We start from the raw sequence: 21,511 nt of genomic DNA, 5'->3' as shown, positions 1-21,511 counted from the left end.
ATTAAGAAAGCTGTTTGCTGGTTTTAAGGGTTTAATCTCTGTAGCAGCCCAGCCTGTGCAAATAGGAGTGTTTCCCTGCAGTAGCACAGCCGGCACACACAGAGAACCCTAGGAGAGCTCCCACAGCAGGAGAGCCTAGTTAGAGGGGGGGGGGGAGCACACCTCTGCAGCATGAGACTCCAGCATGAGGGGAGAGCATGCTGCTGGAGGATCGTTCAGCCACCAGGGAGAGGGAACCGCTGCATCCGCAACCGCAGCCCGTGGGCACAGGACCACACATCCACATCAGCACAGCTCAGCCAACCGTGAGTCACTGGAGCATTGGCAGGCACTCACCAGGTCCAGCGGGGTCCCCTGGGCAGATGGAGAGACATTCCAAGAGGGCTGCGGTGTTCAGGGCTGCAAGAAATCTCTGGTATCTAGCCTCTGGCTGTTACGACCGTAGACTGGGAAAGAGGAGTCAGGCGTGAGCCCGTAGCCGTGACCGCCGGTTAGGACGGCCAGAGCAAAACCCTACCCTCACTCTGTTGAGTACCTCTGGCAGATGTCAAGCCCCTGCGAGAGCTAGTGTTCACCTGTGGCCGCCGCGTCCGAAGGAGCGAGTTAGGCCCGCTCCAACCCCGATGCAGCCAGGTCTTAGGATGGGACAAAGGGCTAGCGATCGTCAGAGGTAGGCTCAAGAGGAAATCTGACTACTGGGCCTGACTGGAGATAACACCCTGTCTACCGGCACCAGGCCAAGGACGGGGAATGCGACCCAGTCGCAGACACAAGTGAAGTGATACGGGGAATCACCACAATGCAGGACAGAACACAACCATATAAATTCCCCCAAACGACTGAAGCACAGAATAGAGATAACCTGCCTGACAGGGCTCTAGCGGAGGGAAAGAAAACACAAGAGCAGTCCTGAATCAGCCCCACTGCCGACGGAGGTCAGCAGGGCTAATAGGGACTGCAGGGACCTAACCCTAAATAAGGAACGGCTGGACAGCCAAGAATATAGCAACAAAGAATGATAAGGCAAATAGCCAGCAAACAGAAATAATATGACAGAAGCAAGCTCCAGGGGAGCACTCACGTGACCCCAGGAGGGGAAGCAGGGCCGACAGGAAAAGGGAAGCCGGGTAGCAGACCAGGGACACTGAGGAACAGGACCTGGGAGCAGGAACACGACCAGAAAGGCTGTGGAAGGGCTATAACCGGCCCCATCTTGCTTGCAGCCATCCCTTAAAAGGGATGGTGCAGCAAATGAACAAGCGCCGCTCCGGACCAGCCCCCGGCTCCTAATTATGCTCAGGTGACTGAGCGCGCGTCCCTCGGCGTCCCCTGTTGCCTGGCAACCGCAGAGCGGCTGCAGGGGAACGCCGAGGACTTCTCCTGGCGTCTGTCTGACGGACAGACGCCGCGTCACTCCGCCGGGCGGAAGTGACGCGTGGGCGCTCGGAGACGCCGGGCGGAAGTGCTGTGTGCAGCCCTCCTGCACCAGCCCCCCGGCGCCGGGCGCCCAGACGGCTGACAGTACCCCCCCCTTGAGGAGCGGTCAACCGACCCCTGCCACCGGGTTTATATGGAAATTCCTGAAAAAATGTCCTTTTAAGGCTGGGAGCATGTACGTCTTTATCAGGAACCCAGGATCTCTCCTCAGGCCCGAATCCTCTCCAATGGACCAAAAACTGCAGAGAACCTCTGACGAACCTTGAGTCCAAAATCTTCTCCACAAGGAACTCTCGCTGTCCACGGACAACCACCGGAGATGACCCAGTGTTAATTCTACGAGGAAACCTCCGTGAGAAGAACACCGGTTTAAGCAGGGAGGAGTGAAAGGTATTGTTAATCCTCAGGGAACGAGGCAGAGAGAGGCGAAAAGCCACTGGATTGACTTTCTTGATAATCTGAAAGGGACCTATATATCTGGGCCCCAACCTTGCCGAAAGTTGATGAAGCTTTATGTTCCGGGTGGACAGCCACACCCAGTCACCAACTTTGAACCGACAAGGAAGTCTGGATCTGTCTGCGAACTTCTTTTCCTTAAAAGCTGCTTCCTTAAGTGCTTCATGAACCCTCTTCCAAATGAGTCTCAGATGGGAGACAGAAGAAAAAGACGACCTGGGGGCTTCAGGTCCCAAGGCACTGGTCCGAGGATGGAATCCATATACAGAAAAGAAGGGTGAAGTCTTCGAAGCAGAATGATATGCATTGTTATACGCAAATTCTGCCAATGGTAGGAAGCTTACCCAATCGTTTTGCAATTTGGACACAAAACACCGAAGATATTGCTTGAGTGACTGATTCAGTCGTTCGGTCTGCCCGTTGGACTGTGGGTGGAAGGCAGAGGTTAGACTGATTTTAACTTTAAGGGAAGAACAAAACAGCCTCCAAAACCGTGCCACGAACTGTGGACCCCGATCAGAGACGATATCGGAGGGTAATCCGTGGAGTCTAAAAATGTGCTGCAGAAACAAGCCCGCCAACTCCTTCGCTGACGGCAACTGTCTCAAGGCCACAAAGTGTGCCATCTTAGAAAACCTGTCCACCACAACCCATATGACTTGACACTGGGCAGAGACCGGCAAACCGACTATGAAGTCCATGGCCAAGTGGGACCAAGGCCTAGCAGGTATGGACAGGGGCATGAGCACCCCAAGAGGCCGTGACCGAGGAACTTTATGCTGCGCACAAACTGGGCATGATAATACAAATTCCCTGGTGTCCCGTGACATCCCTGGCCACCAGACCACCCGGGAAAGGAGATCTACCATCTTTACAATTCCTGGATGACCCGCAATCTTAGAATCGTGAAACTCTGACAATACCCTGCGTCGCAGAGAGTCAGGAACAAAGAGTCGGTTTGCTGGGGTCTGAGCAGGAGCCTGACTCTGGGCCTGACGAATCAATCCCTCCAGGGTCTGGTTGATTCCTGCATGAATACATGATGCCGGCAAAATAGGAACCTTGCTTGCTCTGTTTTCCTGTTGTGGAAGGAAACAACGAGAAAGAGCATCAGCTCTAATGTTCCTTGAACCAGGTCTATAAGAAATCAGGAAGTTAAACCGCATAAAGAACAGAGCCCAGCGAGCTTGTCGAGCATTGAGCCTTTTAGCAGTTTCAATATACTGTAAGTTCTTGTGTTCAGTAAGAACTAGAATTTGATGAGCAGCTCCTTCTAACCAGTGACGCCACTCATCAAAGGCCCACTTGACCGCGAGTAACTCCCTGTTCCCAACGTCATAGTTGGCCTCGGCCGAAGAGAACTTCCTCGACATGTATGCACAGGGGTGCAATTCCAAAGACTCAGGATCTCTTTGCGACAAGACAGCTCCGGCCCCCACCTCGGAGGCATCCACCTCCACTATGAAGGGAAGGTCAGGATTGGGATGTTTAAGAACTGGAGCCGAAATGAAGGCTCGTTTTAAGGTTTCAAAGGCTTGCTCTACCTGTGGTGACCAATTTGATGGGTCAGCTCCCTTCTTGGTCAATGCAACCAGAGGTGCTACGATAGAAGAAAATGAAAGAATAAAACGCCTATAATAATTTGCAAACCCAAGAAACCGTTGGACCGCCTTCAGGTTGGTAGGTCGCGACCAATCGACAATAGCCTGCAGTTTCTTGGGATCCATCTGGAATCCCTCAGAAGAGATAATGTAACCCAGAAATGACACCTGAGACACTTCAAATTCGCATTTCTCGAGTTTTGCAAATAATTGGTTTTCTCTCAACTTTTGCAACACTTGTTTGACTTGAGTCCTATGCACGCTCAGGTCTCGGGAAAAAATCAAGATGTCGTCTAAATAGACAACCACGAATTTGCCCAAAAAATCTCTGAGGACATCGTTAATCAAATCTTGGAACACGGCCGGGGCGTTGGAAAGGCCGAACGGCATCACTAAGTACTCGTAGTGACCCGTCTGGGTACTAAAAGCCGTCTTCCATTCATCCCCTTTCTTGATACGGATCAGATTGTAAGCTCCCCGGAGATCAATCTTGGAAAAAACGGTAGCAGATCGCAACTGGTCGAAAAGTACCGAGATCAAGGGAAGGGGATAGGTATTTTTGATCGTGATCTTGTTGAGGGCACGAAAGTCGATACACGGTCTGAGAGACCCATCTTTCTTCGCCACAAAAAATAAACCAGCACTAAGGGGGGATTTAGATGGTCGAATGAATCCTTTCTTAAGACTTTCTTGGACGTATTCATTCATCGCCTTCGTCTCGGGAATTGATAAGGCGTACAATCTTCCTTTGGGCAGAGGAGCATGGGGAACCAACTTAATGGCGCAATCGTAAGGACGATGTGGGGGAAGACCGTCCGCTTTCCCCTTAGAAAATACGTCTGCGAAATCGACATAGGGAGCGGGAATCTCAGAGAGGGACATAGAAGCTAATAACACCGGGAGATGAACACAGTGTTCAGAACAGTAAGGGCTCCAACGAGCAATCTCCCCCGTACCCCAGTCAATACTGGGATTGTGTTTCACTAACCAGGGGTGGCCTAAAACAATGGGAACGTCAGGACAAGAAGTCAAGAGAAAAGTAATCTCTTCTGAATGAAATAACCCAATGGTAAGGCGTACCAGGGGGGTTTGAAACGAAACAGCCCCATTAGATAAGACATTCCCGTCTAAACCCCGCAGGGTGATGTATCCTTTGAGTTTGAGAGAGGGAATGCCTAATCTCTGGGCTAAGGAGGTATCTAAAAAATTTCCCGCTGCACCACTATCAACAAAGGCGGTACCGGAAAAAAGATTCTCCTGAAAAGAAATATTACAAGGAGCTAGTAACGCATTATGAGAGGAAAACAGTAGATGGCCTAAGTGAACCCTCTCCTCGTTCACTTGGCCTGGGCTTTTACTGGCCTCACTGGACAATTACGGAGGAGATGTCCCTTACCTCCACAATATAAGCAAAGTCCAGCACTAAACCGGCGGGCTCTTTCTTCTGAGGAGATGCGAGTCGCCCCTATTTGCATAGGCTCCTCGCTGTCCTCGGGAATCGGGGAAACAAATGGAATAGGGCGTACCAAAACCCCCCGCTCCGACTTTCGCTCGCGGAGACGGCGGTCGATTCGGATAGCCAATTCCATAAGCTTATCCAGGGAGCTGGGCACTGGATATTGGATTAAGCTATCCTTGATGGCGTCTGAGAGCCCACAACGGAATTGGCTCCTTAGTGCCGGATCATTCCAACCGCAATCGTTAGACCAACGGCGGAATTCCGTACAATAAGCCTCTGCTGGGTCCTTCCCCTGTTTAAGGGCCCGAAGGTGAGTCTCAGCAGAAGCCTCTCTGTCAGGGTCATCATAGAGAAGGCCCAGGGAAGTAAAGAAGTTCTCTACGGAGGTTAACACAGGGCTATCAGCTGGAAGGCCGAAGGCCCAGGTTTGAGGATCTCCTTGCAGTAGCGACATCACTATCCCTACCCGCTGAGACTCAGAACCAGAAGACCGAGGCCTAAGCCGAAAATATAACTTGCAGCTCTCGCGAAAGTTAAAGAAAGCCGTCCGGTCTCCTGAAAAACGGTCAGGCAAACTCACTTTTGGCTCCGACACCCCTGGATCGGGGGAGCGAGTCCTCCGTTCTTGAGCGGCTACTTTCAATGATAAATCTCGCACCATTTGAGTCAACCCCTGAACCTGGTCTGAGAATGTCTGAGAAGTGGGATTCATATTTGACAAAACTAAGATAATTGTTATATAAATACTTCTTTATATAACCAGTATGGCCGGTTATAATGTTACGACCGTAGACTGGGAAAGAGGAGTCAGGCGTGAGCCCGTAGCCGTGACCGCCGGTTAGGACGGCCAGAGCAAAACCCTACCCTCACTCTGTTGAGTACCTCTGGCAGATGTCAAGCCCCTGCGAGAGCTAGTGTTCACCTGTGGCCGCCGCGTCCGAAGGAGCGAGTTAGGCCCGCTCCAACCCCGATGCAGCCAGGTCTTAGGATGGGACAAAGGGCTAGCGATCGTCAGAGGTAGGCTCAAGAGGAAATCTGACTACTGGGCCTGACTGGAGATAACACCCTGTCTACCGGCACCAGGCCAAGGACGGGGAATGCGACCCAGTCGCAGACACAAGTGAAGTGATACGGGGAATCACCACAATGCAGGACAGAACACAACCATATAAATTCCCCCAAACGACTGAAGCACAGAATAGAGATAACCTGCCTGACAGGGCTCTAGCGGAGGGAAAGAAAACACAAGAGCAGTCCTGAATCAGCCCCACTGCCGACGGAGGTCAGCAGGGCTAATAGGGACTGCAGGGACCTAACCCTAAATAAGGAATGGCTGGACAGCCAAGAATATAGCAACAAAGCATGATAAGGCAAATAGCCAGCAAACAGAAATAATATGACAGAAGCAAGCTCCAGGGGAGCACTCACGTGACCCCAGGAGGGGAAGCAGGGCCGACAGGAAAAGGGAAGCCGGGTAGCAGACCAGGGACACTGAGGAACAGGACCTGGGAGCAGGAACACGACCAGAAAGGCTGTGGAAGGGCTATAACCGGCCCCATCTTGCTTGCAGCCATCCCTTAAAAGGGATGGTGCAGCAAATGAACAAGCGCCGCTCCGGACCAGCCCCCGGCTCCTAATTATGCTCAGGTGACTGAGCGCGCGTCCCTCGGCGTCCCCTGTTGCCTGGCAACCGCAGAGCGGCTGCAGGGGAACGCCGAGGACTTCTCCTGGCGTCTGTCTGACGGACAGACGCCGCGTCACTCCGCCGGGCGGAAGTGACGCGTGGGCGCTCGGAGACGCCGGGCGGAAGTGCTGTGTGCAGCCCTCCTGCACCAGCCCCCCGGCGCCGGGCGCCCAGACGGCTGACACTGGCGAGGCCTGTACCCTCCTCTTACAACAGCAGGGATCGGGTGGCCGCGGCACAGCGCTCGGCGGATCAATGATAATGATGTCATGACGTGGCCACCCGGTGCTCAGCGCAGGTGGCAGTGCTGTAAGCACTAATTCCTGCACAAAATTGGCCCACAAGTGCCAAATGGCCAGTCCGACCCTGAGTATAGGGAACAGATGAGAGAGAAGAAGTGGGCAGATGGTGTCTGCAGCGTGAAGTGCAGAGGATCAGTGCATAAAACAACAAACAAACTGGTAAAAAATGTGGCTAAGGGTGACTGTTAGCGGAGGAGGAATGTAGGCTAGGAGAGAGTTCACTGACCTGGGTGCTGAACGTGTCCGTCAGCAAGAAGATGTTAAAGTGTGTTTATGTGCTGACCAAATGTGGCAGGGTGTGTGAAGCAACTCAAGGCAGGGTGCTGGAGGGAGGTGTGAGTGAGGTCTAGTGTGGACCGAGCTGAAGACCCAAACTATATGTGAAATAAAGCCTGAGTGATGTGTGGTGATGAGACTGTGTGGTGTACGAAGCCTATGTGCGAAGACTTGTAGAAGAAGTGTCACGGCATGGGTGCTATGTGCAATGTGTGTGGTGTGTGGGTGACAGAAACCTGGAGAGAAAAAATGGAGAGAAAAAAAATGAGAGAAAGGCAGAGATAGCTGGAAAGTGTCAGGAAATATGCTGTGACCAGGGAGAGAAGAAGCAGGGAGGTATATCGAAACAAAAAGGCAAAAAATACTGAAGTATAAACAGAGATGATGGGAGAACATAACTCCGAGTCATAGGGACGACACACGGCTGGAACAACACTTTAAAGGAAACATGAAAGGGGTAGAATTTCATTAAGTCCATGAGGTTGCACAGTGTCTAATTTGTGTATCCACTTGGCTTCTAATCTCAGGAGGGCACTGCCTCTATCTCCTCCACGGAGGTTTTCTGGGATACAGTCAATTATCTTGTATTTCATACTGGTAAGGCTGTGTTGGAAAGCCTTCCAATGCTGAGCCACCGGTTGATCTGAGCCTTTAGTTCCTAGGGCTGCATGAATGCTAGATTTGTGAAGTGCTATCCTTTCCTTAAACTGTCTGATAGTTTTGCCCACATACAGGGAGCCACAGGGGCACTTGATATAATATACCACATAGCGGCTGCTGCAGGTCAGGGGGTGCCTTATGGGAATTTTAGCACCTGTTCGTGGGTGTAGGAAATGATCACCCGTTTCCAATACATTGCAGGTCACACGTTACAGACAGCGGAAATTTCAGTTTTTCCTTCGTAAGAAGGTGGATGGAAGTTTTTCTTTAAATAGCGAAATGTCATTGTGTACCATTGATATTGTGTCATTGATATTTTTGCATACCAATGATATGTGTCATTGATATTTTTGCTGTGCTTGTATGCAGGCATTATGGTACAGTCTTTAAGTCAGGATCCGTGGACACAAGTGGCCAGATTCTTTAAGCTGCTTTTTTTTTTTTTAAAGAAGTTTTTATTGACAGGAAAAACATCAATACAAGTTTGACATTGTGACTAATGAACACAATAAATTCCATTAGTTTACAACCAGTGAAACTAGTTGACGGTACAATTTGATCATAGTTACCAGTGTGGCAGAATGTAGCCTAGCCCATGTATAAACATTCTATCACATTTAAGATTAGAATGGGGGGTCGTTACTCAGCGATTCTAAAAGGTACCAAGAGGTGTCCGAGAAAGAGTTCCTAAGAGCTGTTCGTAAAGGGGGGGGGGGGGGATAGGGTTCTGACATACGGTAGCCAAGTATCAAACAATTTCCCAGTTAGCTTCTCTTTTTGGAGAGATGTCTCCGTCCAGTCCATCATAAATAAGTACGACATCCTGGGGAGAGTCAAAGACATAGGTGTGGGAGTTGCAGAGATCCACTGGGATAAAATAGTTTTTTTAACAGCTGCCGCCAACTTAATGAAGAATATATTCCCCAAAATATCCAAGATTTGGAGATGGTAAAAAAGAGTGGACCTAATATAGTCCTGGAATGCGGACCAGAGAGTCTGTACAACTGTGCAGGACCACATACAGTGAACCAGGTCCGCATCAGGCCCACTACATTTGTAACAGTTAGCATTTGGAGCCTCTCCAATGAGGTGTTTAAGTTTTGGGGTGAAATAGGATCTATGTAATAATTTTTGGTGCATCTCCATATAAGAGGTGGATACCAAGCTTTTATTGAGAGTTTGGTAGGCTGTTAGCATGGTTTTCATAGTGAGGTCAGGGAATTCCCATTTAGTTGCTTTTACCAGTTCTTTGCTTGAGGTGGAACAGCACTGTGCCCAGACAATCTGGTTGGTGTTGTTTGGGTCGGTTTTCGAGATGAGTAATAGGTTCCTTTCAAGATTGAGAACCTTTTCTTTTGTTCTATGTAGCAATTGGGCTGGGTATCCTCTAGCCAAATATTTCATAGACATGTCCGTGATCTCTGATTCTTCATCCTTCACATTTGAGCAGATTCTGCGGGCCCTGAGGAACTGTGAGTACGGTAGTGCCCATTTGGAGGTGGGTGGATAGAAGCTGCTGCCCAACAGAGCAGTGTTCCTGTCGGTCGGTTTGTGGTATACTGCGGTGTTCAACTGTAGATCTTCTGTTTGGGTAATGCGAACATCTAAGAAATTGACCATTTTGTAGCTGCATGAGTAGATGTCGTCATCTGCCAAATTGATCTCTTCCATCATGGAGATGAAACTATCTTCTGTGTCTTCCCACAGAATATGGGTCCTTTTCAGTTTTGAACATAGATATTAGCCAGGCTAGGGGCGACACAAGACCCCATTGCCACCCCTGAGTGTTGTAGAAAGAACTTGTTGTCGAACAAGAAGTAGGTATTCAAAAGGGCTAAATCTAGGAGCTCTGTGAAGAAGATGTAGTCAGGTCCTTTGCGTATCCCACTGTTGTGCACAGTTTATCTCATGGATTCCAGGCCCCTGGAGTGTGGGATACTGGTGTATAGTGACACCAAATCGATGGTGCACAAGAGACATTTCTTGCTTATGGGAGACAAATCATGGAGATGCAACAACAGAGCAGTGGTGTCTTTTAGATAGGTCTGCTGGTTTTGAACAATGGGCTGGAGGAACAGGTCAAGGAACTGGGCCACCGTGTAATACAGGGAGTCTCTGGCGGCTATGATGGGCCTGCCTGGTGGGTTGAGGGGATCCTTATGTATTTTGGGCAGCGAATACAGGATGGGTACCTTCAGAAAGTCTGTGGTCAGTATGGAGTGTATATTGTCGGGAATGATGTTAGCCAAGACCGCTTCCCTGAGAAAATCATCAAGTGTGCATTTGAAGAGTGTTGTTGGATCACCAGGTAATTTACGATAGGTGCTTTCGTCTGCCAATTGGCGATAAATGTCCTTCTTGTATGCAAGCAAGTCTTGCACCACTATTGCGCCTCCCTTATCCACAGAGAGGATGACCACTTCTGTATAGCTACTGAGGGATTTCAGTGCTTGCCATTCCTCTAGGCTGAGGTTAGCTGGGGTATGTGCCTTTTTGGAGTGGATGGCAGAAATCTTGTGATCCATGTGGTGCAAAAAGCCTTTGATAGATAGATTGGTGGAGGTAGTGTCAAAATAGCTTTTTTTATGCAGATTGGACGAGGAAGAAGGCAAAGCAAATCTATCTATCTTATATATATATATATATATATATATATATATATATATATATATGCAGTTACCCATTGACCAAGTTTATACTGCCTTTACTCTGTGTTTTGACGGTGTAATATTCTCCCATGCAGTTTGCGGCCAGTAAAGACAGTAAAGTGCCCCGGGCCCCCGAAGGCTTAATCTAGCACTGCCTCCAACTTTACATACATGGCCATCTCTCCTGGCATATTTAATTCAATAGTAATAGATAAGATAGCAGAAATAACAGTGTAATAAACCGAACAGTTAATCCACTAACAATACACTAATAGAGGACGCCACTAGGTGGCAATGTTGCATTACTGACAGATTAATACCCCTTTTACACCGCCGCAAAACCCTGGGTCTTCAGCGGGTCAGACCCGGGTCAGCGGCGGTGTAAATGGGACACGCCGTGTCCCTTTACACAGGACTTCTACCCAGGTCAGGACCTGGGTAGAACATGGCTAGGACCTGGGTAGAGGGCGGTGTAAATGGGTACGTAGAGTCATCCGACCCGGCTCCCATTTACATCAATGGGGGATTTGCAACTTATGGACAGCAGCATCCGCAGGTTGGATGGGGGCACAGACAGCCTGCGCTGCTGTCTGCTATACCCTGCAGACAGCAGCAGCGGAGGAGGTGAATAGATGCCTGTGTGCGGCATCCAATTACCTCCCGGACAAGGGCTGGGGGGTGCACGGGGGCTTGGAGCAGCCCAGCAGATTATCTTAGTGCTGGGCTTGCCCCCAGCACAGCGCTACGGGTCCCGGCAGCGGCGTTTGGAGATGACATCATCTCTAAGCAGCCGGGGGGGGGGGGGGGGGGTGCGGCGGTGGTGTAAATTGGAGCAAACGCCGGGTCGCACCCGACTTGAAGCGGGGATCAAAAACCCTGCGTTTTTTGCTATAAAAGGGGTATAAGTTGTCTGAAAAATACACTGTAATTAGTTAAGTGACTCGTGAAGCTTCAGCGAAATATGAAAATGATAACATTGAAATCCAGATATAATGACAGTACTGAGGGTAAACAATCTCTCTCGTATATCAACAGTCCCTCAGAGTAAAATAAAGTATCTCCATCACTGAAAGGTAATATCCTGACAGGAGAGCAGAATAGGATCCAGATTAGAGGGAATGTGTATTCTTTGTCACAGGTGATGTTTCCAGGTTGCAGCAGGGAGAGTCAAGCACAAGTATAGCAGACTGGCTGATAATCACATGCACGTGAACTGTTTATTCGTGCCATTCTCATCCAGGGTATTCAGGCCACAAGGGAAAGAAAAAGAATTCTCCTGGTTACCATCGACATAGAATATGTTATAACTGAGTGGTCAACTACCACTGACACTCACCTAGACTGGCTAGGAGAGGTTCACATAAAGGTTTCTTTTATATGGTCATCAACAATGGGTACACATGGAACAGGACTCACCTAGGGTAAATGCCCTATGTACATCCAAAGGTTTCTTTAAGATGAAGTAGACACCGGGACACTTGAACATTCTCCAGAATAAAAAGTTCACACTTTATTTGTAAAACAGGAAACTCCACATCACCAATACAGCCGCGTTCTAAAACCCTCACCAGGAATGGGGGCTAGTCGGGGGCAGTAAGTCCACAGATGTTTCTCCTAGCCAGTCTAGGGCCCTTATTCTGGTTGGTGCGGTCGAGCCGCATATGCGGCTCCGACCGCACCAGACGAATCCCCGCCCACCCTACGGATCGCCACGGCCGTCCGTACACGGACGGCTGGCGATCCGCATAAAAATGGTGGAGGCTACGCCTCCACCATGGTGGGAGCTGCCCCCTGCATTCGATGGTCGTCGACCATCGAAGGCAGGTCCGCACGCCGCGGCAGCTCCCGCAAGCTGAGACCACACGGACAATCGTCCGTGTGGTAGCTTGTATGGGGGCTGAAAGCTGACATCCGGCGACGTCAGCTTTCCGCCCCCATGAGTTGCGTCATGCCCTCATTAGCATGCGTACGCCCCGCGTTTGCATGGGAACGCCCATGAAACGCGGGGCGTATACATAGGGAAATGAGGGCATGAAGCCCCTCACTCCCCTATACGCCCCCTTTGCGGCGTAGTAAATTTCTGTGCGGCGAATTCGCCTGCACATGCGCAGATTGACCTCTGCGCATGTGCAGACGGAAAACATCGGCGGTACGGCCGCACGCGGGCCGTACCGCGCGAATCTGAATAAGGGCCTAGGTGAGTGTCAGTGGTAGTTGACCACTCAGTTATGACATATTCTATGTCGATGGTAACCAGGAGAATTCTTTTTCTTTCCCTTGTGGCCTGAATACCCTGGATGTGAATGGCTCATTAAGAAGTATCTCTGAGAAATATCCTGTGAACAGCGCTGAGAAGATCCACTCCTTGTTGTGTATTGCATGTAATTTTGGGTCTGGTAGCCCTTTTTCTGTGTGATCTCTAGCAGCTGGTCCAAGTGAGCGCAGACTGTTACCAATATTTTCTTTGTGATATCCTAGTGTTTATTTGTGCCGAAAGGGAATCCAGCTCTAAATAGTCAGGCTTCTCAATTAGCGGTAGTCCGTGCAAAGGCAAAATAAATAGTGATTGAACTAATACAGAGTCCTGCCACCACTTCGGATGGATATTCCAGACAGCACATACAAGTCCAGAGGACCAATTTACTTACAGTCAGCCGCTGTGTAGCTGGTGTGCCGCTCAGTTCCCCTGCCAACGGAGATGTTTAGCAGGCAGGTCCCGCAGCCACCAGGCAGCCGCTTGTGGTAGTCGGTTCGGGAGCCTCTAATAGTAGTGACTCAACTCTGTCGCCCGATGCGGCGGATCCCCGTTGCCTTAGCAATGCGGCAGAGGAAGCAGGCTCTCTTTTTGTCTTCTGCCCGTCGCCTCCAGTAGTGCAGAAGGAGGTAGCGCTGAGCACTCTCTAGCCTCCTCACAGTGGGAATATGTGTAGCAGGTGCTCCGGGCACGACAGGCCGCCGGGCACCAAGACTCTGGCCGGGGCTGTCTCTCTTTCGGTCAGTCAGTCCTCCCAGCGGTCTTGTAGCTGGTCATCTTCTCCCGGCCGGTGGACACGCCGATATCTCCGACCTTGAGGACCTGTGAACTTGCAGCAAATGTAGGTAAGGGGCAGAATCAGAGGGGATCAAGTGGCGTCTTCAAACCAGATTTCGCAACAATGGTGAGGCGGTCATACAAGCCGCCAACATATGCGGCCGGACTCCGGTGGCCAAAAGTGCTAGTTGGCTGATACTGATATAAATCAGTTCAGCGGCTCTCAGGCTTTGCTGTGGGGTAGTTTCACCCACTAATAGGTATCAGGAAAGGCTGATGGATGCTGATGTTCAGATCGCTATCTCAGGAGCTTAGCTAAAATGCGGCCATACTTGATGCCCCGCCCACTGGAACCTAGACCAGTCTTTTAATAGTCTGCTGCAGGTAATAATGTTTTATATCCCTGGCTATCTCAATGTTGTTGTGAATGCTGCTTACAGAGAACTGTATTTACACCTTCGAGGTATGACCTGCCAGGTGTCCATCACAGCAGTAGATCTGCCCTTGTTCTGTCTCAATAGCACTTCTGTGCCATAAAATTTGAATTTGCTGTCATACTAAATTGACATTCATCTAGCAGAGTGGAGCTGTCTTTCCTTACCATCTACCTGCTGCTGCTCCTTTATTGGATATACCACTGAACTCAGATGTTGAATAATTCCATGTTCTCATTGCCGCCCCTGAAAAATACCAGATTTTTGCTGGGTCACAGACCTCCTTCGCACTGCACCGCACTGCACTGGGCGACTATGCCCAGAGTGTATGGACAGCGATGATGACAATCATCCCTGCGGGGAAAGCTGCTCAGTGCATACACACTGAGCGGCTTTCCCCCTGCCCAGTGCCGACAGAGGGGGGGAGGACGGCGTTGCATAGCAGAGGGCTATGCAAAGCTGTCCTGAAAGCAGCTCATCTGCTGGTATAACCAGCAGATGAACGGCTTTCCCGGCGATGTTGCAGGAGCACGCAGCAGCGCTCACGGCCGAGCCATACACACTTGGCGGCTTTGAGCTGAAAGCCGCTCAAACCTGCTGTTTTGAGCGACTTTCAGCTCAAAGTCGCCCAGTGCGTATGACCTTTAGACCCTGATTCCCAGGTCTGCCCTGCCAACAAGTGTGAGGAATCTAAGAGCAGCTTTTATTGGCTGTTGAAAGAGCAGCTTTAATTGGCTGTTTAATAAGCAGCTTTGATTGTCCATACGGGCAACACCACTCTTCCTCTGGTTGAGATCATGCACCTTGGAGTACTGCTTACAAAGTGCTTTAAGTTTGTTCACAACCTGTTGCTGGGTTTTATGGATGCCACGGGCAGACAGTATTTTAGATATGTTGTAGTACACTGTCGAATCCTTGACAGTGCCAATCAGCTTCTTTATTTTCTCCTCCCCTCTCACAGTCAGCGGCTCCAGCACCTCCTCATCCCTCCAGTATGCCATGTCTCATCTCCTCTCTGCAGCATTAAATGGAAGTCACATGTCACCTGATCTCATTCCCCAATGAGCTTGCATTTTCACGTCCTGTGTGAAAAACGCAGTTTGCGCCTGTTCACACTGGCGGACACCCATGTAATTCCCAGGAATAACCCTGTAAAAAAAAAACCTGTTTGCAAATCACGGGGCATTACACCCAGGAATTTCACTCACACTATTCACACTGAGAGACGACACAGGAAATTACTGCTTGCACTGGCAAAATCCCAGTTTTTTTGCGGCAGCGAGAACTGGGTATAAGTTAACACAGGGTTGCCGACTTTCAAATTTTCCTCTCCGGGAGAAGCCCGGAGAGGAGACTTTCATTACCCGTTTAGGGGGCGGGGTTTCACTGTGACGTCATTGAGCCCCGCCCCCATTACGGGAAATAGTCTAAATCAGGCATGTCCAACGTTGGCCCTCCAGATGTTGTGAAACTACACATCCCAGCATGCTTTGCCACAGTTTTGCTATTAGAGAATGCTAAAACTATTGCAAAGCATGCTGGGATGTGTAGTTTCAAAACATCTGGAGGGCCAACGTTGGACATGCCTGGTCTAAATCACTGATCTCCATGGAGGGGGCGGGGCTAAAATGACACGAGTGTGTCATTTTAACCCCGCCCCCTCCTCTGAGAGCCGCCGATTGCGGCATTTAAATGCCGCGATCGGGGGGCTCAGTGGGGGTCCCCCTGATTCCGGGAGGGTTGCCGACCCTTCCTGGGGGGATTTTCGGGAGACTCCCGGTAATTCCGGGAGGGTCGTCAACCATGAGTTAACAATAGATGGCCCTGTGAAAATTTTGCATGCAAATAAAACTGATCATCCTAGCTGTGCCGTATCGATGCATCCAGGTAAAGAACTATAGGATGAAAAGTGAATTTTTAATGTTGGTTTTTAAACAAACAATACAATGTGCAATTCTAAACTACCAATTCGCCAGAAGCGGAAAAATTAATCTTTAAAATGTATACCTCCCAACTGTCCCGCTTACCGCGGAAACGTCCCGATATCCGGGGACGTTCCCGCATCCCGCCCGGGGCCGCCATTGTCTCACGGTGGGGGGGGGACAGTTGGGAGCCCCCCAGCCTGCCAAGAATAGACACTGTGCGCATGTGGTGAAAACGGGGGCGTCATCCCACGAGACCACGCCCCCTTTCCTTGAGGCTTCGCCGCGCGAACGTCCCGACCTCCCAACTACAAAAGTTGGGAGGTATGAAAATGGTACCCTCATTTATCAATTTTTATTAAATATGAAAGGAGAAAAAGGGATCATCACAAACATATATATATATATATATATATATATATATATATATGCTGATGACATTAAGATTGAATAAGCACTGTAACTCAGCACTTTCTTTATAGAATTTTTATGCAAGAAAAACCCATAAAGTTAAACATCTACTAAAATTGAGAAGCAACACAAATTTAGTTGCAGCTACTGTACCTCTTTATTAAAGTGTTCACCAAGTCTTTCTTCACGCTTTTCAAATGTAAAGATGTACAGTATTTTCCAGGTCAAGTATTGATAACCAACAAGATGGCAGCCGCGTTCGCATAAGCGACAGGCGTGGATGCCGTCCCCTCTCCCCGGATGTGGATGGTGGAGGACGGAAGCGGTGTTATCGCCATATTAGCAACAGTGAGACAGCAGTGAGGAAGTCACCGGCTGTTGTAGAGCGTTATATTGGGTTACGCGATGTTTCTGTCGTCCGACTCCCTGTCTGGCCAGCAGCTGTACAAAGCCATGGACTATCACTATACGGGTCCGGTTCAGCAGCGGTTCAACCCCTACACTTTCAATGGAGGGTAAGAGATTCACCCCAGCATCACTAAGCTGAAGCTCTGGCTATAGCGGCTTCATAGCATGGGCATCCCCTTGTACCATCGTTAAGTACGACATCCTCAAACGGGACCATTTCCTGTGGAGATGCTAAGATTTGTTTACAATACCAAAGTTCTATTATCAGCCTGGCTACATTAGCATGTTTTAAAACCTGTCGTTTATAAATGATGGTAATAGAGTGTGTGTGTAGTTAATTTGCCTTAATGTATGTCATATACAGTAGATAATGGTTTCTGATTTCATCATATATTATTGGTTCAATTCTGAAAACATGAATTCTATAAGGAATAACACCCTTTAAATGAATATTGTTATTAAATGTGAGTTCGTGGCCTGTGAGGGAATTGCTATGATGTTTGTGAATGCAATTTTTTTTAAGCACTAATCAGTTTTTTAAATTTAATTGGTCCCATCCCACAGAGCTTAGTTTTATCGTTTCAATTTAAACCAAAGGCTAACAATGTTTTAAGGTGTATATGCACTAAGATTCAAAAGTGATCAAATGGAGAGTGGTAATCAATCGACTCCTGCCTGACATTTTTCGAACCCAACCTGTGACAATGCAGTTAGGAGGTGATTGGCTGGCTGTTTATCACTCTCCATTTTATCACTTTTGAAGATTAGTGCATCTGGGCCCGCATAATAGCCGGGAAAGCTGCTCATCTGCTGGTAATATCAGCAGATGAGCGGCTTTGTGGACGTCTTTAGAGATATGGGTTGCTATACTGCGCTTCCCTTGGGTGATGTGGTTTGGCGCTGCTCTGCCTCAGGGGTGTCCCATACCACCTGTGGGTCATAAAGGTTAGAAAAAAGGGGGGTTGGCTGAGCGCTGCCTATGTGTGTATTTAAAGAAAAAGAAGTGGAAGTATTGAGTATATAAATGCTTTATTTGTTTTTACACTGGTGTGGGTCAAAAACTTTAAATGCATATAATGGGTGAGGGTAACCCTTGTGCTTGGTGTACCCATCTTTGTCAGTATTGAGAGCCCCTTGGGGAATCAGGGCGTCAACGGACCCCTTTATACCATAAGCCCAATTGGGTTTATGTCTCTCTGTCTGGTAGTCTTAGGAGCTTCCCAAGGAAGTCTCTGAGTAAGTTCTCTGGAAACAAGGAGGTAAGCAGGGAGCGGCGTCCCGCTACCTGCTTCTTACCCTGTCTGCGTCGGTGATTGGCGTGGTGATCTTCTTAGTGCAGCCGCACTGTGGGTGTTTCCCACCGGTCGTCCTCATTGCGGGCGTACGGAACTTCCCTGCCCGGGGGTCCCCTCCTGCCTTCTCCCTGGCGGGTGACTGTCTGTACTCAGAGACTTCCTTGGGAAGCACCTAAGACTACCAGACAGAGAGACATAAACCCAATTGGGCTTATGGTATAAAGGGGTCCGTTAACGCCCTGATTCCCCAAGGGGCTCTCAATACTTGGGGCTCTCAAGCACAGGGGTTACCCACACCCATTATATGCATTTAAAGTTTTTGACCCACACCAGTGTAAAAACAAATAAAGCATTTATATACTCAATACTTCCACTTGTGGACAACGTTGCATAGCGCTGCGCCAGGCAGGGGGAAAGCGACTCAATGTGTTTGGGCCTTGAGAGACTTTGATGTCTATTCATGAAACAGTGAGAAGTTGACTCTGGCAACCAATCAGCATAGAGGTAACCAGGGCTGTGGAGTCGGTAGATGAATGTTCCGACTCCTCGTACTTCTGACACCGACTCCTCTGTATTAATATGCCAATGTATTTGATACATTCCTTGAAGGAAATAAAGGCAACATACATATTATTACTACAGAAACTAGAGGCTGGGAAGCCAACAGTCTACTGTATTGAACAATTTAAGCAAAGGACAAACACAATGAAAACAAAGTTTTATTAATTTTTTTATTAATTAATTAAATGGCTGGATAATAGCAGTAGGCATAAACATCAGGAACAGGAACTTTACCAGTTCAAAGATAAAAACCACATTATTTGGTTGTTTTGGAAACAAAAACAATAGGAAAGGTTCAGAAGTGTGGAGCATGAGTTCCGCATGCTTTGTGACGACAACAAAAATCAATGAGCCACAATCTCCGCTGGTTTGCTTGCTCGTCACCGTTCAATTCATGGACACAAGGAACGATTTCTTTACCGAATCGTTACTGGCGACGAAAAATGGTGCCTGTACATCAATATGAACCAGCATAAGGAATGGCTTAGCCAAGGTAAACAAACGACCCCGCGCATGAAACAAGATCTTCATCCGCGTAAAAAGATGTTGTGCGTATGGTGGGAGAGCTTGGTTGAATGAATTTTTCGAGTCTACACCAGGTGATTTCTACCAACGAGGTATTGAAAACCTTATTGAACGTTGGAAATAAGTTGTAAACTACAAGGGAGAATACATTTATAAGTATCGGTGCTCCGAATTGTGCGTTGCGTGCCATATAGTGAAGCACATGAAAAGCATGCTTTTTCACGGTCACTTAACGTGTTCGTTTTGCGGTTACGTGAGGCACTGCATGCATTGGTCTTTATTCTTACAGTAGAGAAGTCATTAATTATAATTTTTGGAGTCAATGCATTGTTTGCTGACTCAGGGTACTCAAAATTTCTTCCGACTCCACATCCCTGGAGGTAACATTTATTAAGTGCATTCTGTAAAATTATGTTGCAGTGCACAACTTCTCCGTTCTTCACTGTTTCATGAATAGACCTTTTCTTTGTCTGTTTAAGTTCTTTCAGTTTTATAGTCTTGCAAGTATAATACAGAGCATGTTTTGTCTTGATATTATGGACATATATGAACAATGTGGCAATAATGTGCTATATGGCTTCCATTCCTTTTAAGGATCCAAGTTTACCCTTTGATCGTTTACTCAATCACTCTGTGGCATGATCAGGAGTGTTCTGGGTTTCAAGTGAAATTGGGTAGACAATGGATTGTACATTATATCGGTGAAGGGCCTACACCTGGGGCGACACTGCTGAGTGTTCTGAGCAATGTAGATCGCTCGGCACACAGCTCTGCACAGTGATGTCAGTGCTGAGCGATCTGCCAGGGCAAGTGTTCTCCGGTGGGCATCTTGGCCCTGACCAGCAATGTCACTAGATTTATCCAGTATGCTGGATATTAATTGCTGGGCAACAGTGATGCGCACAGAGCGATGTAGGGGCATTTTCTAAGTGATCTAGACAGATCGCTTAGTAAATGCCTTGAGATCACCCCTTGTGTATTCTAGTGTTCATTCTAGCACCCGCTATCTTTGAAAACCCATGCAGTTCCTCTTCCCTGCTTGGGGTGTCTCTGTCTGCTGTGGTGTTTCTAGCACAGGTCTGGTTTGCATATCGGTGCTGATATACAGACCACACTGCTAGAAGCACTACAGCAGACAGCGACACCCCAGGCAGGGAAGAGGAACGGCATGGGTTTTCAAAGATAGCGGGTGCTAGAATGAACACTATATTCCTCTCCGTTTCTGAAAAGGCGAATCAAACAAGCAGATAACTAGTGTTCATTCTAACACCCAGCACCTTTCAAAACCTGTGCAGTTCTTCTTTCCTACCTGGAGTGGTGTTCACTGCTGTGGTGCTTCTAACACATACTGATCTGTATTTCAAGAGAACTAGACCAAAATTTGCTAGACGCACCAGCATAGAGTGACTAGGATTGTGTAAAAATTGCAGTATCATGAAATAAACTGTACACTAAAAATATTTTTGTTATAATGATCATTATGAGCCGAATGCGAACAGTGAAGCTTTTTTTGTAAATCTGAGATGCAAAAAGTTATGTCTGGAGGATATCTACAGCCTGGCTGTCAGTCATATGTGGATAAAGGGAAACCTCTCTCACCACATAATTAACCCTAAAGTTGACATCTAAACAAAGCTTAATGTTTTTATTTTATTATTTTTCCATAATACATTTTTGGCCCATGGGTGCCGTGAAAAAAACTTGACGCAGTGATTCAACAAAATTTGGGAACCGATGAACGAAGGTCATTAGCCTCTTGTTTTCCTTTCTCTTCCTAGTACCGTGTTGGCTCTTGCAGGAGAAGATTTTGCACTTGTTGCATCAGACACCAGACTTAGTGAAGGTTACTCAATCCACAGCAGGGACACTCCAAAGTGCTACAAACTGTAAGTTACCATCTCCACTAAAACCTTTACCTGGCTTACTAACACTAAAATATATTGAATCAGTGTGAGTGGCACAAGGATGCAAAAAAGAAATGATACAGTTGAAAAAATATCAGCGATTTATGTACTTTTTTTGCATAAGTTAAATAGGAATTTGGTACTCACCGATAATTCCCTTTCTCCGAATCCGAAGGGGACACTGAAGTACTACGCTGGGGATAGTGTGGTGTTATGGAGGAGTTGGCACTTTAAGAACTTGAAGTGTGGTGTGGCTCCTCCCCCTCTATCCCCCCCTCAGACTCCAGTCTTAGTTACTGTGCTCGAGAGGAGAAAAGAGACCAGGAAACCTCTGACAGAGAGAGAGAGAGAATGAAAACAAGACACCGAAACAAAAATAAGTCAAAAGAACTTACATACAGACCATCGCATGCAACACAACCTGGCCACATGCGACCTGTAAAAACCCCTCCCTTACCAGAAGACCAGTGCCGGGAGGGCGCTCAGTGTCCCCTTCG

At 48.2% G+C, this 21,511-nt stretch overlaps 2 protein-coding genes across 2 annotated transcripts in view; one reads left to right on the top strand and one right to left on the bottom strand.

Moving 5' to 3' along the window:
* The window catches only part of TBP (TATA-box binding protein), a 104,157-nt gene extending 87,540 nt beyond the window's left edge, over positions 1 to 16,617 (bottom strand). The window contains exon 1 of the mRNA XM_083176381.1: positions 16,475 to 16,617. The gene's annotated coding sequence lies outside the window, so the exon portion shown is untranslated. The remainder of the gene's footprint in view (positions 1 to 16,474) is intronic.
* PSMB1 (proteasome 20S subunit beta 1) overlaps positions 16,607 to 21,511 on the top strand; it is a 36,683-nt gene continuing 31,778 nt past the window's right edge. The window contains exons 1-2 of the mRNA XM_083176382.1: positions 16,607 to 16,836; positions 20,889 to 20,996. Coding sequence (XP_083032508.1) covers positions 16,727 to 16,836; positions 20,889 to 20,996 — 218 coding nt within the window. The 5' untranslated portion in view covers positions 16,607 to 16,726. The remainder of the gene's footprint in view (positions 16,837 to 20,888; positions 20,997 to 21,511) is intronic.

This window comes from Crinia signifera, chromosome 3 (genome assembly GCF_055691185.1).
Source record: "Crinia signifera chromosome 3, ASM5569118v1, whole genome shotgun sequence".
NCBI lineage: Eukaryota > Metazoa > Chordata > Amphibia > Anura > Myobatrachidae > Crinia > Crinia signifera.
The sequence above is the reverse complement of the archived record's forward strand: the minus strand, read 5'-3'. Positions and strand labels throughout refer to the sequence as shown.